This window comes from Lytechinus pictus, chromosome 7, assembly GCF_037042905.1.
Source record: "Lytechinus pictus isolate F3 Inbred chromosome 7, Lp3.0, whole genome shotgun sequence".
NCBI lineage: Eukaryota > Metazoa > Echinodermata > Echinoidea > Temnopleuroida > Toxopneustidae > Lytechinus > Lytechinus pictus.
Genome location: NC_087251.1, coordinates 47,882,281 through 47,899,427, shown reverse-complemented (window position 1 = coordinate 47,899,427; position 17,147 = coordinate 47,882,281). Strand labels below are relative to the sequence as shown.

General features: G+C 36.7%; 1 protein-coding gene across 1 annotated transcript; it reads left to right on the top strand.

Annotated features, from left to right (window-relative positions):
• The first annotated feature begins 6,340 nt into the window (after positions 1-6,340).
• LOC129265655 (E3 ubiquitin-protein ligase PDZRN3-like) lies at positions 6,341-12,191 on the top strand. Its single transcript, XM_064102962.1, has one exon. The coding sequence runs from the start codon at positions 8,455-8,457 to the stop codon at positions 9,505-9,507; it is 1,053 nt and encodes a 350-aa protein (XP_063959032.1). The 5' UTR covers positions 6,341-8,454; the 3' UTR covers positions 9,508-12,191.
• The last annotated feature ends 4,956 nt before the right edge of the window (positions 12,192-17,147 follow it).

Below are 17,147 nucleotides of genomic sequence, written 5' to 3'. Positions count from 1 at the left end.
CTAATCTTCAAAATGCAATAACTGTGATTCCTTGTCTGATTTTGATCAAATCTTTATTCTTATGTTCGTCTGAGTTTTCTTTATCTGTTCAAACCATTTTATATTCAGTGTGGAGTTTCAGATCAGAATATCAAAAATTTTCTGCTCGCGCTTCGCGCTCACATTATTAATTTAAGAATATATCCAATTACCAATCATTTTCTTGATTAAACATGAATGGAATGTCCCGTTTTCAGGTCTGAAATCTCAATTTTGTTTCCATTCGCATCAATTGTATAGTTATATACCTATCCTGTTCATGATTAGAAAAGTGCATAAGATGTCTCGTTTTTAGGTTTGAAATCTCATTTTTATTTCCGCTCGCGCTTCGCGCTTGCATCAATTGTATAGTTTTATACCTATACTCATCATGATTAGAAAAGTACTTAGAATCTCTCGTTTTTTTGGTCTGAAATCTCAATTTTGTTTCCGCTCGCGCTTCGCGCTCGCATCAATTCTAAATATACCTATCCTGTTCATAATTAAAAAACGTGCTTAGAATGTCCAGTATTTAGGTCGGAATGTCAAATTTTTCAGCTCGCACTTCGCGCTCGCATTATTTGATTGTTGATATATGTATCGTCTTCATGGGTAACTGCAAAACAGTCCTTATAACACGTCCCTTTCGATCAGGCCTGAGCGTATATAAAAAAATATCTGCTCGCGCTCACAATTATTTGTTACATACGCATCTTGGACCACAAACATTGCTCAAAATGTTCAATTTTCAGGACAAAATACATGAAATTTCCACAAAAAATAGCTCGCGCTTCGCGCTCGAATTATCTAATTATATGTTTATGTTCTTTTATAAGAAGAAAGCCAGGAAGTGACTGTCATATATATGTATATTTATATATATATATATATGTGTGTGTGTGTAATTATGTTAAACTCAATAGTGTCTGTCCCCCCCCCACCTCTGAGGAGAGATTTCAGCACCCCCACTGAAAAAATCGTTCCCAGGTCCCTGTCTGATTGATGCCTAGGATCTGATAGACATTATGTTGGGTTGTTGTTGTTTTTTCATAATGAAAAAGGGGCTTAGACCACAATTCAGAACACTCTTTTTTTCTGAATTTGGGTCTTAATGCTTAGTGTTTTTTGCACAAACTGCATGATTTTAGGTAATAATGATTAGGGAATAGAATGCCAACGGAGCATTCACTTGTTTTTTAAATGTGGTAATGTTGTGTTGTGATAGGAGCTAACTCCTGCTATTTGTATATTATTTTTCCGTACAAGAGGTCTAAGGTGTTGAATGCCATTTCTTATCTGAAATATTCTAATGTGTCATGAAAATTTCATTATGGAAAGGCGTACATATATTCGACTATGGCCTGTACATTATTTGTTATTTCTTGCCTTATTATTCCATTTGACAACTCATGAATGGTGAGGATTTTTTTTTTTTTAATATTGCAATCTGAAAACCTGTTGTTTGAAGATTGAAGTCTGATCATGTTGTGTTCATGTAAGTTCACTGGAGGTGTTACAGTGTAGTGGTCCGACTCTTGTCTTACAAGCAGAGGGTTGTGGGTCCAAATCCCAGCCATGACGTAATGTCTTTCAGCTTGGAATTCATCCAAAATGTGCTGCACTAAACCTAGGTAAAGCAAATTGGTACCAGGTACAATCGAATCCTCTAATGCTGAAGCGCTGGAAATCTCGGCTATAACCATGGTTATAATGTCATACATCGTAAAGTGCAGTCAAGTATATGCTATATGTGTCATATATAGGCTCATAGATGTTGCACTGTTTTAATGAATGATATTATTGATAAATATTAACATTATCAAAAGGCTGTGTAAAACAGTACTAAGCCTTTCCCTTCCAAAATCGTCCACATGAATTTAGATTCCTCTCAATGTTAGACTTTGGGGACCAAAACTATTGAAGTACAGTTCACTATTTTCTGTTAATTCATCTTAGAATGTGCCCTTGAAGATGGAAATTGGAAATACACTTTAGAAAAAAACACTACTATCCACTCTGATCATTATATAATATTGTGCAGCTTGGGTTTACTTCATAGTGCAGTCTGGTTTTTATGAATGCAAACATGATATCAAATTGATTTCATTTGATTGTCACAATATATGTTTTATCCAGTAATCCACCTTGTAAGAACCTTATCTTATTACTTTATGTTGTGAGTATTCAGGGTATATTTTGTATTTACGCTGAAATGTACTTGTATGTCACTATCATCCTTTTGATATTTTTATCTTAGATTTATTAATTCATGTTGCTGAAAGTGATGTGTTGTATTTTGTATTGGTATGATAGATTATTTTGTTATGCTTTTCGGTTTATAGAAAAGTGTAATTATAGGATAAGTGATTTAGTCATAGACTTATTTGTCTTTTTTTTCATATAGATGCTTGATTGTTAGGCATGCATGTGTAGCAGAATGGGTGATTTCAAGTTTAGTGTTGACCTTTTGGTGTTGGTGCTAGGTCAATTATATAATTATTTAACACCAAACATGAAATTAAGATAGTCCTGAAAAGTCACTCAGTTGGTGTTGAGCTGTCAATATTATGATGTGGATTATTTGTGTAAACTCAGAATATGTGTAGGAGCTAGGAAATGCAATCCAAATTGTGCTTCTAACACCAACACTGGACTTCAACCCCCCCCCCCCCCTCCCTCCCCCAATGGTTCTGATAGGTTTGTAACGAATGAAAATATGCTTGGTGTTTCTAGCTTAGAGGCACTCAAACAATAAATTTACTTGTTTGGGCTAGTTAGTAGCATTGGAGAGGGAAAATCAGGATACTTGTCAATTCCAGCCTCCTTTATTTGGGTCATTCCTGAATAATTTGTCTCTGACTTTGAGTTCTTGTGAAAAAATTGTATTTCTTTCAAATGATTGTGACTTGGACAGGTGGGGTAAGAATGGAGACACCCCAGGGTCAAACATGCTTAATGATCATTTTATAGACTGTTAAATTTGCGTATCTTCAAATGTATTGAATGGGTGTAGAAAAAAGACATCCCTGGGGACAGCCACATGAATAAATACATATATTTATATTTTTACCATTATGAATAATGTTTTTACAACAAAGGGTGATGGACCATGGTCGGGTGTAGGGGTCCTTGGTTTTTAATAGGGCAAAATAGTATATTGTGCATATTTTATATATTTACTTTGAAATTCATGGGAAAGCAAATAGAATACTCTATCATAGTATAAATTGCCTGTATTTTTTTTTTTACATTGGGAGAGTGTAAATTTCATGCATTTTTAGCTCCCACTGAACATGTGTGCAGTGGTGGATTTTCCTCTTGTGCATTCCAAGCAATTAGAAAAATCGTAGATGGGGGATTATAAAGAAGGCATTTCATTTTATACCTTACATTATTTAGGATTGTGGTATAAATTTATTATACTTAATATGAACTTTGCATAGTAGTAGGCCTACGGGTGTGGTGTATCACATACTTTGTTATTTGCAATATAGCATGGAGGGAATTTTATCAGATACATACATAATACAATCAATCAATGAATATAATCTATAGTGATTGTTGAGGCTAGTGCATCAGGATATAATAAAAGTCAGATATTATATTTTAAGTGTTGGTGAGTGAGCTCCATCTTGTTAAGTATCTGTTATTTTGGAAGAATGCATGGAAACAAAAAGTGTTCAATATTAAACAACAGCTGCAAGTTTCATGTATACTGTAAAGAGATGGTGTAATAAGAGTGGATAAAAAAATGTACTGTATATCAGGCACAAACATGAAGCCATTGAAAGAGAGAGGAAAATTACAAACTAGATTACTAGTATACACAGCATGATGAGAGAAGGGAGAAAGAGGGGGAGGGAGAGAGATAAACAGGAAGAGAAGCATGAAGAGAGTGGGAGAGGGATAGAGGATGAGAAATCTACGAGAGAGGGGGGAATAAATATATAAGACAAATGTCCATGGGAAATAGATGTGCAAGATCGAGATAAAAAAGAGGGGGAAGAGAGAGAAAGAGTGAGAAAAGTAAGAAAAAATGAATGAGAGAGGATGAGAAGTTGGTGGTAGAGAGAGAGAGGGTGAGATAAATAGGGGAGAAATAGATGAGAGAGGGGAATAGAAATAGAAGAAAGAAAGAGGATGAGAGAGAGATATGAGTAAAATAGATGGGGGGAGAATAAAGATTTGGGAGCAGAAAAACAAAAGTGAGAGGGGAAAGATTTTGCACAGATACATACATTTATTTAAAACAAAGTTATCATTAAAGCATGATTATAGTATTGCATAACGAGAAAGGATGACATGGAGAGTAAGGAAGGAAGGGAGGGAGCGAAATTGATGAATACACAGATGTAATTATGTATATTTTAAGATTGTGCTTTTTATTTTTTTTGCAATGCTAAAAGGCAAATTCATTATAAGAATTTATTCATCATTTCTACTAATAAAAGTTCGGGAGATAGGCAGAGGATAACAGAGAACTACAATTCACACTCAATAGCAGGAGTAATAGAAATAAATTACGGGGGATAGAAGAAATAGAGAAGACGGGGATAAAATTGAAGTGAATACATGCACATGTACGTTTATTCATCCATTGCTTGACCATGGTGGTGAATTATGATTTCACGGTCGGATTGAAGATGTAAATTCATTCAAGATGTAGGATTCGAGGCATCTATGCTAATGAGGAGAGTGAGTCATAGGAGAGGCTGATGGTACAGAGTGAAAACATCAAAGTGCAGTTCGTTATCTGGAATCTCCCCTGCATCTACCAATTCGTCTTTTTCTTCAGTGTCTCTCTCTCTTCCTCTAACCGTCTCTCTCCCTCTCACACTCTCCTCAACTTACACATCAAGAATATTATATGCATTATATATATATATATATATATATATATATTATCTTCATTTTTGTCATTTTGGGGGGGAATCATGTCTGAAATGTTTACAGTCATATGAACCCGCATATGAAACACCTTAAATGGGTTTGGTTTGATATTATTAATCGTATAAAAGTCAGACAATATACATTGTAAAAATATGAAAAATAACTGTGAATATTATGATTAAATAAACTCAAAAGATTAGATTTATATATAATGGTTTTGCACTTCCTATAGATGTCCAATCAATCACCTGAATAGTGAATGTATTAAATATTCATATTTGTTGTCAGAGTCTTCTTGACCGTCAACTTTTATCTGAGATGCACCTCCCCCCCCCCCCAAAAAAAAAAAACTCATGCAAAGTTTCTTACATAATGGATATATAGATTCAACCCAAGAGGGATCGTAATATGAGCAGTAAAAACGATACATTGTCCTCTGATAACACGTCTAGGGTATATACCATAATATGCCACAAAATGATCATACTCTTCAGCTAAACAATGCCGGCTTTAACAGCGCACGCCTCCTAATTAACCTCTAAGAAGACCTATTTCCTTTCTTGTTATGTAAGACAAAGATATTATTGTAAGCCGGATTATGCATATTATATAGTATGACGCAATGTTCAGTTGACAGCTGTTTCATTACTGCTTGCTCTGTCATACACCCCTCCCCTGAAAACACACAAAACAACAAAAAGATAAACGAATCAATGAACATTATAAACAAAAATAAATGAATGAAGAAAAAATATATTTATCAATTACATAGATAATTAGTTTTGTATAAAAAAAAAACCTTTGAAATCATTATTCTGACGACTTGACTTTCTCGACATGTCAAGTCTATACCTATCTTCCCATGTCAATCTGGATATAAATGCCCTATATATTAGCTCTTTAGAGTTTTTAATGCCTTTTTCATTTATTTATTTTTCTTATTGTTGCGAATTTATTTCAGGTTATCATAAAAACCCATCCTAAAACTATCCAAGGGATTAAGGGGAAATGTCTCTTTGTTTCGCAGATAATTCATTTTATGACCACATAAATTTAATTTACAAGTGGGATTACTTTCCTTTGTTTTACTTTAACTAAACAATAACAAACAAGATTAAATTATGTTACAAGATCGTCTTTGACTATTTACCAGGAAAAATTGTGTGTGTATATATATATATATACCCACACAATATAATATATAGGCCTATCTATGTATGATTTATCATCTAATAAACTTATAAGGTACACAGCTGTGATAGCTCATGATGCAAACATCAAGGAACTAATTGATAATAATATACTTAATCAGTCTCTAACACGTGCTTTTTCACGCACTTCACACTCAACCACCAATGAGCATTCTTCATAATTAATAAGAATCACAACGGCAATTTAGGCACGTTTAGTTGTTCCCTTTAAACATCACTCATGAGCATCTCAATCAAAGGGTAAGACGGTATACTAGGATAATAGGCACGGCGCAACACTGGGTGAGAGTCTCGCTAGCGATGCAAGAGTCTAATTGAGCTGGCTACGGAAGATGTATAGAGCAGCCGGGAGGGAATGTAATACTCCTCCTGAATATATTATTCAGCGCACCGTAAGGATCTTGTGCTATCTTCACCTGTCATTTACGAGCCATGGCGCCGGGGCTCGCGGGTTTGACCAATGCGTGTGGTGATGATGCCCAGTATTTCTCAAGGATGCGAAGCGAGATTCTTTTCGGAGGTTCCGACAGGCACGGAGGATGCGTGAATAAATCTTTTTGGAGTGAATTCATGAGACATCTTCATTACTTATACATGCGCTCTTCTCTTTCACATCTGAGTGAAGAGGACTGAAAGGAGGCATCAATTTTTTGTCGCGTTACTTTAATTTGCCTTAGGAGATTCGTTCGTGGATATCACTTGATAGTGCATGTGGAGAGGTCGGATACATATCTGGATGATGTGATTGTGAAAGGTGACTTTGAAATAGCCTACTTTGCATCAATGTGAGCCCGTGTGTCGCATTTCCTTAATTGTATCTACTAGTATAATGGGCACGACAGAGGAATAGAACAAAAACGTATTTGATTATTACAAGAAAGGAAGATTCAACTTCTTATATCGCTTCAGCTCTTCAGTTACAATTCATAAACTATATGAAATGATCGTGATCTTTGACCATTGATGGACATTAATTAATTTCTCAAGGTTTTATTAACTAATGTGGTGTGGCTCATAAATTAATTTAGTTTTACACATTATTTCAAGTATAGAGGGAAAAATTTTTCCAGCAGCTTGGAATCGCCCATATTATCATACTCGTGTCAAAATAACTCGGGTATTGCAAGCAGAAAGTACTTCGACTTTAGATGCGAGCGTTCAATCATGTTACTTGCTCAAAGGTGACTTTTGCGTGACGTCGACAACTTAATCCACAGTTTGCAATCAACGCCTAAAGATTTAATTATCAGCGTGTCGCACGATCACCTCAAAAGCCGTTTAACCCTTGTAGTCTCGGGCGGATATGTCAGAAGTTAATCCCTCACGCAAGGATTACCACAGTGTATGAACACGAAACTAAATTATACCGAGGACAGACATACTAGAACCACGCATGCATATACTGCTTTACATCTGTACATGGTGGGCAAGGTTTAGCTTGGTTACATTCGTCATGCACTGCAAGGGTATATATCTATATCTCGCTGTCATTTAGTTTTCTCTGCAGCCTACATAATGACCACACCTAAATGACAGTTCTTCGTCACCTACCGCATTTAGACAACTTTCACTCTTTCATTTCTGTATTTCCCTACAATATTTATTATCAGTCGGGAGATCTCAACACGCTATCAGGTCAGCTCCATTTCACTTTCCAGGCAATACTTCCTGAAGGCCTATATCCTGTCTATACGAGCGATATACCCAGGCCAGTATACATTTAAGTAGATAATATACTCGGAAATCATTCGACGTGTAAGAATGTAGACACCACTGCTATGCTTATCAAATTAAAAGTCGCAGTCTCCCACGTGGCATGCTATATTTGCCTGGTCTAATTCAATATTTGATAAGGATCGCATCTGGAAGCAGTCGAGCTGCTATCTTATGCTGATGGTGAATGTGGATTTATCGAAGTATAATTCGTTCATGATCGTATGACAGCAAACTGGGTTTTGTGTTCATTTTGATGGATCAAATTGCACTTGTTACGACTGTCATCTGTCGTCATTATAATAAATAAAACTGAAAACATTTGTTTCCATTGGATGTGTGAATACAATAATTGGTTGGATCAAGGTGTACCTAGTTTAGTGTCACTGGGAGTTATCAGTGTATTGTCAATCAGCATAATGATTTGGAGTTAACTCGACATCGCATTTCGATTGCTCGGGGAATGATCATATTACAAGTTCCGTCATATATCTTTCAAATAACTATGAAGCACTGATAACATTTCCTATATAACTTTTGTCAGGATTAAAGTATTTTTTTCATTCTACTACATACTTTTTCTACTGTGACAAGATCTAGGCCTATATATACACCCAACAAGATGGGGTACTCGATGGAAAAGTTTGTGACGAAGCCCAACCCTAATCTGATCTGTGGCATCTGCGCGTGTGTTCTTCGGGATGCTGTCCTGACCCGTTGCGGACACGCCTTCTGCCAGGCATGTCTAGACACCTGGTTGGCCAGACCATTGGCGGGAACCTGTCCTCAATGTCGCACCTGCATCAGTAAGTTCCAGGTCAGCCCTGTCTGGGCCATCAGGGAAATCATCAACGGATTGTCCATATACTGCAGCAATGCTGACCGCGGCTGCTCCCTGACATTGGGTGTCGAGAACCTGGAAAAGCACCTGGACTCCTGCGGCTACGCACCTGTAGAATGTGTGGCTTGTGGCGTTGTGGTCAACAGACTCGATTATCCGGCTCACACGGTTGACTGTGAGAAATACACAATGGAGAAAAGTGGACAGCAGATTTCGACCCAGACCTCAACCGCACCCGACGCACCGGACATCGAGAAGTTGAACCAACGACTGAACGCTCTTGAGATACAGCTGAAGCATAGCCGGAAGCAGCTCCATCTATGCCAAGCCGACAACCGAAAACTGGAACGGGAGTTGTCCAAAACACGCATCGACCTGCAGAGAAAACGAACTGAATTCAACAGCTTCAAAGCCCAGATGTGTGAGTTCGACCCCGATTATTCGTATGGCTTTCACCCAGATGGCATCTCAAAACTCTCCCTCCTCATCGCCTGCCATCAACTGGAGAAACCCGACAACATCGACCAGAACCGCATCTTCAACTGCATCCAGCGTTGCTATGACAACTTCGCACGCTGCGGTTCCCGGTTCGAGCACGACGTCCATATGCTGATCGCCACCGCCTATGCCAGTAAGTGGTTTTCTGATAACCAGAAGATCAACTTTCATTGTTGGTTGCAGAGCATCGCAAGATATCGAAAGTATGCTGACTGGGGCAGGACAGCTGTCAGTCAACAAGGCCTCCATCAACATCATCAAGATGATGGGAATTTGATGAGAGGTCAGGTTCATCGAGGTACGGTCAATATAGGGAGTAACCAATTATCTAGGTAACTGTCTCTTCGATGAATCCTCAAGTTAATAAAGAATCAAGACCGTATACTGTACATTAGAATGAAAAGCAAGCATTTGAGTTTAATGTAATCCAGAAGAATGAATGTAGATTTGTTCATTTAATTGAAATTTCGAGAGTTCTTTTACCCAATAGAATTAGCAGGCAATTAGTAAGCAAAAATACCGGGAACAAATTATTCTTCTTGGTTTTGTAGGCATACATATTATAACCCACCCCTACCTTGAAGTTATGTTGTGGTTCTTTATAGAATAATTTGAAGAGCATACAATTTTTACTCGTAATGTCAAATAAGAAGTTTTTTTTAAGGCAGATAGATTACCTTATCATCATACCACTTATTATCTATGTTATATGCCTATTGCCCATCCCATTTACAAAACATAGTGCCTATAAAAAATATTTCCTGTCACACATTTAGAAACTAATATATTCGTAAAATAATTAATAGATGGGTTAAGATGAATTAAAAGCACGGTTTTTCAGTTAAAAAAAAATATTTCCAGAACCATTCTTGTGCTGGTTTATTATGTTAATGTGAGACATACGCCAAAGCTTTAATTAGCAGCATTTAGTAATGAATGATAATTTCATACTCAGAATTTATGAATATTTAGTTTATTGCCAATAACAATTCTTTCTGTTATCATAATGTATTATGTATGTGGCAAACATTTGTTGACAATGGCATTTATTATGATCTACCTCAAAATGTGATCATTATTACCGTTAGGCCTATACTATTTAAATAAATCTTTTGGAATTGAATTCTCATCTTCAATACCAGTGCTTACACTGTCATGTAAAAATTTGTTGTTGAAATAACCTTCATTGTTGCACCTATCACTGCCTATTAAATGTATAAGTTTACATTAGATAGAATAGTATTGATATACTTTATAGTAACTCACAATATTCTTCTTGTTTAGTTTTGTACGATTCACAGATACATTATTTGTCAGTTTACTGCATGTATGTGCTATTTTGATATATTCGAGTGCCATAGGGGGTGTAAGAGCTTCGAGATAATTATGCACTGCAAAAACTCCAGTGTTGATTTAACACCATACCGGAATCTATATATGTCCACACCAGAGAAGTATTGAAAAAACACCAGTCTGGAATCAAACCGATGCTGTTTTAATTCTAATTGGTGTTGTATAAACACCTATCTGGTGTTAGACCAAAACCAAACTGGTGTTGTTCAACACTTCTCTGGTGTGGACATATATAGATTCCAGGCTGGTGTTAAAATCAACACCGGAGCTTTTGCAGTGTGGTAATATGATGAACCTTAGCCAATATTATGTATCAGGCAATTTTTCCCAAATTTTGTCATCAATGTCCAAGGGTAGGGGAACCAGGGGCTGGAAAATTTGACAAGCAAAAAAAAATAGTTATCACCGCAAATGTAAGGTCATTTCGACCAAAATAAATTTGACAAGCAAAAAAAAAAAAGTTATCACCCAATAAGTAAGGACATCTCGCCCAAAATACATGTTTTAATTCAATTTCTTTCTTTCCATCATAAAAGGCCGAAAATTGTAGGGAGCATTTGATTGTGTCCCCCTACTATTTTGGGTAGGGGGGGGCACGTCCTTCTGTCCCCCTGGGATTTCCGCCCATGCCAAGGTCCAGTCTAGAACAATTTTAAAACCGCATTTATTGATAACAGCAATGATTTGAATTTCCTTTAACTGTTAAAAAAGGGTAACTTCAACATTTCGAACTGATTGCAGATCAGAACGCTCCCGATGAAGATCATCATTAATTCTGACATTTTCAGTCCTTTCCACAGTCCTATACATGGAAAGAGGTTTTGAATCAAAATGTAAAATAAAAATAGTCCACAGATATCTTACTTTGATCTAGTAAAGTTGCAGAATGTATCAAATAAAACACTTTTTATTTCATACCATCCGCTTTATAACTATTTCATACAATAATAATTGGAATAGTGATATATGTGCTTAAACGTGCTAAATTCGTAGGAAATGTATTTTTTTACGTGTGTGCTATATTGCAAATGGTGAACGTAATGACCCATTATTATTGTTGACTCTAGTAATGTGATTATTGTGCATTAATAATTGGTGGAAATTTTAAACGAACATGCCGTTTCAAGGGGGAGGGGTTGAGAATAATCATTTTGACCAAAAATGTTGGCACTGTATCTAGTATTCGCATCTAACGTAATAAAATCATGACATAGAAATTTAGATTAATTATGTTAAAAAGTGTTGATTGGACTTTATCTAAATGTAATCGCTTCCGGTTGGACAATATTCAAAATATTCAAAATTAAATCTGTTTGGAGTGGGGCTTTTGAGTTTTTTTTTAATTTGCTATTATTATCATTATTATTTTACTATTGATTGTATTTTGTCTAGATTCCACATTCGTATCACAAGTTCTTGTACTTTGGTAACACATTGCTTGTATTTGTATTATTTGTATTATTATGCCGAGAAAAGACAGGACAGAGTGAGTTGATGGGAATATAGTAGAATACAACGTCCCTTTCTAGGAAACAGCTATATCATTATTTGAATGCCATATATAGATGTATAAAAAATTAGTGATCTTTTGTTTAAAATTGAAAGAGAGTAGATGAAGTAGCCTCCATGCAGTTTAAACTGAATTAAATACCTTTATGACAAATATACAGCAATTGTGTCGTGCATGTCAGTGCTGTTCATTCCTTCATTTCTAGGCTAGCAAAATGAACTTATACACAGAAAAATACTACTACAAAGTAATACCATGGCATGTTCCACCTAGCTAACATGGTTAAATTGATTAGATTACGAAAATGGAAGAAATACGATAAAGTATAATGAAGGTTTATGACGTTGTGAAGGTCAAACTGTCAAATAATATAATGGATGTGAACATGGACACGTAGTAGGTCCATGATGTGAAATGCAGATGATAAAGCTAAGCTGAAAGCGTGTTGAAGGAAGCAAGGTGGAAAGAAGATTGATGAATCCTGAAGAAAGAGATAACCTTGGGTATAGAAATAAGGTCAGCAATAATTCGATTCTCAGCATCTCCACTTCTCTCCCCTCTCTCCTCCCTCTCTCACTCTCTCTCCCTCTCTCTCTCTCTCTCTGTAGCTGTAGCACTTGAACACCACCTGATGCTTATTTTCTTCATTTTCTATTTTCTTCCTATCCCCATGCATTTATCTTTCATTTCTCTCCTGACCTTCCTTTCTGACCTGCCCTTCTCCCTCTCTCAATATCTCCCTGAGGAAGAGAATTATGATGACGACTCATGGTTGCAACGATTAAGGTTATGATAAATTGCTTCTGCTTCTGCCGGGGATGATGATGACGATGGTGACTTATTAAATATGAAGGTGATTATGATGAATTGATGATGATATTTGTGGTGGTGGTGCCAGTGATAGTGATGATGATGATGATGATGATGGTGATGGTGATGGTACGTGATGGTGGTGATGATGATGGTGGTGGGTGATGATATGATGATGAGGATGATGATGGTGGTGGTGATGATGATATAGCACGATAATGATGAAGGTGATTTTGACGAACTGACGATGATGGTGATGATGATGATCACGGTCCCGCCGGCCGTCACGATCATGATGATGACGATGCAGGGGCCTCTGAACGGTTTTGAAAGTGGGGGGGGGGGCTGACCATGCAAACAAATCATAATCAGATGGTAATTTTTACGTTTTTGTACACGGTTTAAGAAAAAAAAGTGCGAGGCCGGCTAGCCCCGGAACCCCCCCCCCCCCCCCCCGTTTCCGCGGCCCCTGCGATGATGGTAATGATGGTGATGATGATGATGATGATGATAAGGTCAATTTGCCGTTTCAATTCTGAGGGGCTTTCTGAAGGCTACACAAATCTACATGTTCCTCGAGTGAATGGTTTGCACATGCAGCAAAGCTTTTTCTGCCTGCCCGTCTCTCTCTCTCTCTCTTTGTATTCCTCCGTCTGTCTCTCCTTATCTCCTCCTACTAGCTCTCCCCTCTTACCAACGTTTATAATTTATTATACCTCTATTCTTTTTTATTTCGCTCTTCCATCATGTCATTACCATTTCAATATCGTCTAGTGACTAAAGTACCCAAACTCCCAGGCTCCTTACAGAGTGGGTGGGATGCAGGAAGCAAAAGCAGGTGTTTTGGCCTTGAATATTTTGTCAACATCTCTACCATGAGCTCATACACTTTGTAATTTCAATACTATCAGCTATATACAATTCGACAGACCTTCCATATAGCTGATGATAATGAAATGGCCTTTATTTGAAAGATCCATTCAACAATAAACTATTTTCCACACTGAGCGTTTCCATTATGGAAAAAAATAATGTGGATTAATGACATGTCGTTAATTCGCAGTCAATTAGCATTACTAATTTCAATGCAAAAAGAAATTAATGTAATGAACAATATTCATGGTGATCGAAATGATAGGCGCTACATTTCCCCCCAGCCTCTTCACACTTATAAAAATGACAATGTGAGTATTGTCAGGTGTGTCAAAATCATAAAGAACTTTACGCATGCCAAGACCTAGCTGAATCGCCTGAATTTATGATAATGATGATGATGACGGATGATGATAATGCTGCTGCTGCTGATGATGATAATGATGGTGAATGATTGATGATGGTGATGACAATGACGGTGATGGTGATGATGACGGATGACCATACAGTGTTGCTGCTGATGATGACGACGACGACGACGATAATAATGAGAAAGAGTCGGAGCAGTGGCGTAATGAGGCATGATTTTACAGTAAGCCATACATGGCATATGGGGCAAAGATTTCTTTAAAAAATAAATAAATAAAAAAACAAGAACAAAAAAACGTTTTTGTGAATTTTTTTTTTAATTTTGTTATATCAGAGTTTAATATAATATTCAGAAAATAAAATCATATTTCCCCATATTTTACACTTTTCCCTTTCCCTTTTCATTCTGTCCCCCCCCCCCTCTTATGGAACTTTTGAGGGGGAATGTCACAGTCCCTAAGGCCCCCTCCCCCAATCTGAGAAACTGCTGTGAAAAGAGAGCTGCGTGAGAAATCATCATATTCAAGCAAAATTTTATACCTATAGCTAATCCCTATAGCTATTATTATGGTAAAATGGGCCTACTGATTGGTGTACCTCTTAATTCTTTCTTGGGAAGGAAACATCATGAACCCATATGAATTAAAGTAATATTCGCGATATTGAGGAGAATTATGGGCCTGGGATGGGGACACATTTAATACACATTTATAATGTAATAAATACAAATAACAATGAATATTGAGCATTTCCATATGATAGGAGCTTGTGCAAATATGATTATCTTCAAGGGTCTTCAACCTAAATCGATGATCAGTGGCGTAACTACGGGGGGGCATGGGGGCACGTGCCCCCCCAATCGGCTGGCAAAAAAAAAAAAAAACGGGGAAAAGGAGAAAAAGAGGGAAAAAGGAAGAGAAAGAATATATTATTGTTCATTATAATGTTATATTGTGTTACATTACATAAGAAGAATTTGTTCATAACTTTATGAAACATTATTTGCTTCATTGTGTCTTCATTGTTCCTGGTGCTCGCATAGACTGTTTAACAAGATATATAATCCTGTTGTACTAAAACCTCCCGTTTTCAAATCAATATACAACACATATATTTTTCCTCGCAATTCGAGTTATTATTGTTTTATGTAGTGACATATTCTTCTTTTTCATGACTACTTAAAGTGATTGCCCTATTTTAAGGTCTTAATATAAAACATTTCCTGTCCGTGCTAACGTTCGCATTAGTGGATTGGTGAGATTTCTGCTCTTCACGAACTCCTAAAATCAGTCCTTAAAATGACAATTTTTCTGATCTGAATATCAAAAATTTTCAGCTCGCGCTTCGCGATCGCATCATTTGGTTAGTGAAATACGTAGGGTCTTAGTGAATTCCTACAAACAAGCCTTAGAATGCCCCTCTTCAGGTCTGAATTTCCTAAATTTTCAGCTCGCGCTTCGCGCTCGCAGTATTTGATTAGTGAGATGCGTATGATAATCATGATTACAATGACTTCAAAAAGTGCTTCATGATCTGTGTTTAGATGTAATTCTAATTTCTAACAAAATCAGCAAGCGCTTGGCACTCGCATTAGATGACTATGGTGAGATATGTATACTCTTAAAGGATTCCTAAAAAACGTAGTCCTTAAAATATCAATGTTTGAGGTCAATATATACAAAATTTTCAGCTTGCGCTTCGCGCTCGCATTATTTGGTTAGTGAAATACGTGCGGTCTTAGGGAATTCCTACAAACAAGCCTTAGAATGCATCTCTTCAGGTCTGAATATCCTAAATTTTCAGCTAGCGCTTCGCACTTGCAGTATTTGATAAGTAAGATGCGTATGATAATCATGATTACAATGACTACAAAAGGTGCTTCATGATCTGTGTTTAGATGTAATTCTATCAAAATCAGCAAAGGATGGCACTAGCATGAGATGACTATGGTGAGATATTTATACTCTTAATGGATTCTGAAATATAGTCCTTAAAATTTCCCTGTTTAGGGTCAATATATACAAAAAAATTTAGCTCGCGCTTCGCGCTCGCATTGTTTGTTTAGCGAGACAGTTATGTATCATGATTACAAAAAAAATTGCTTATAATGTCCGTTTTTAGCTCTGAATATCAAAAATGTTCAGCTCGCGCTTCGCGCTCGCACTATTTAATCAGTGAGATACATATCCGTTTAATGGCACTGCATGTCCTTAAATTATCTCTATTAGGTCAGTACTGATACCTGAAAACTGAGCGCGCTTCGCGCGCTCCCTAAGTGACTCGAACTTTTTGCTGGTGCCCCCCCAATGCCGTGACCCACGGTACGCCACTGTCGATGATCATACAAAACGCCCTCTCTTGCTCTATTCTATACACGAGACCTCTTGATGAAAAAGTCCCGGGAAAAAGTCCTTTATTTCTAAAACAATGATTAATTGTATGACGTCTAATTTTTATTATTTTATATATTTCTTATCGAACAGTTGATAGAACATATCCAGGTGTCATATGATGCATAGCTCCATGGAAGCAAGAAAGTCGTACAAGAAAGTTATAAGTGGATAAACATTGTTAATTGGATATGAAATAGAAAACCCAAAGTTTGAGCTTATTAATTTGACTATAAATATTGCACAGTTTATAATCATTGTGTAAAATGCAACCTTAAAAATTTAAATCATAGCAATAAGAGATTGATCACTGAATTTGTTTCATATTTGAAGGTTTATTTGAATCATTATTTTGTGTATAAGAAGTCCAGAAAATCATGTTGCAATTCCTGTTATATTATACATATCATTTGACTCTTGAAAAAAGTTATTCCTATGTAAATATGTAAATATTTTGAAATAGTAAATCCTCAAGGAAGAGGCAAAGAGAGAAAAAAAGTGGACAAAGAATGATGGGGTGGGGGAGGAGAAGATTGATATGTGAGAGATAGGTGAAAGAGAGAGGGGTGAAAGAGAGAGGGGCAGAGGGACGGGAGAGGGAGGTACGTAGAGCTAAGAGAAGGATGAGGAGTTATGGAAGGGAGTCAATCATACATCAAGTATTGAGAGAG

Excerpts from the sequence above, each read along its gene's own strand:
- LOC129265655 (XM_064102962.1), top strand. The coding sequence starts at position 8,455 with ATGGGGTACTCGATGGAAAAGTTTGTGACGAAGCCCAACCCTAATCTG.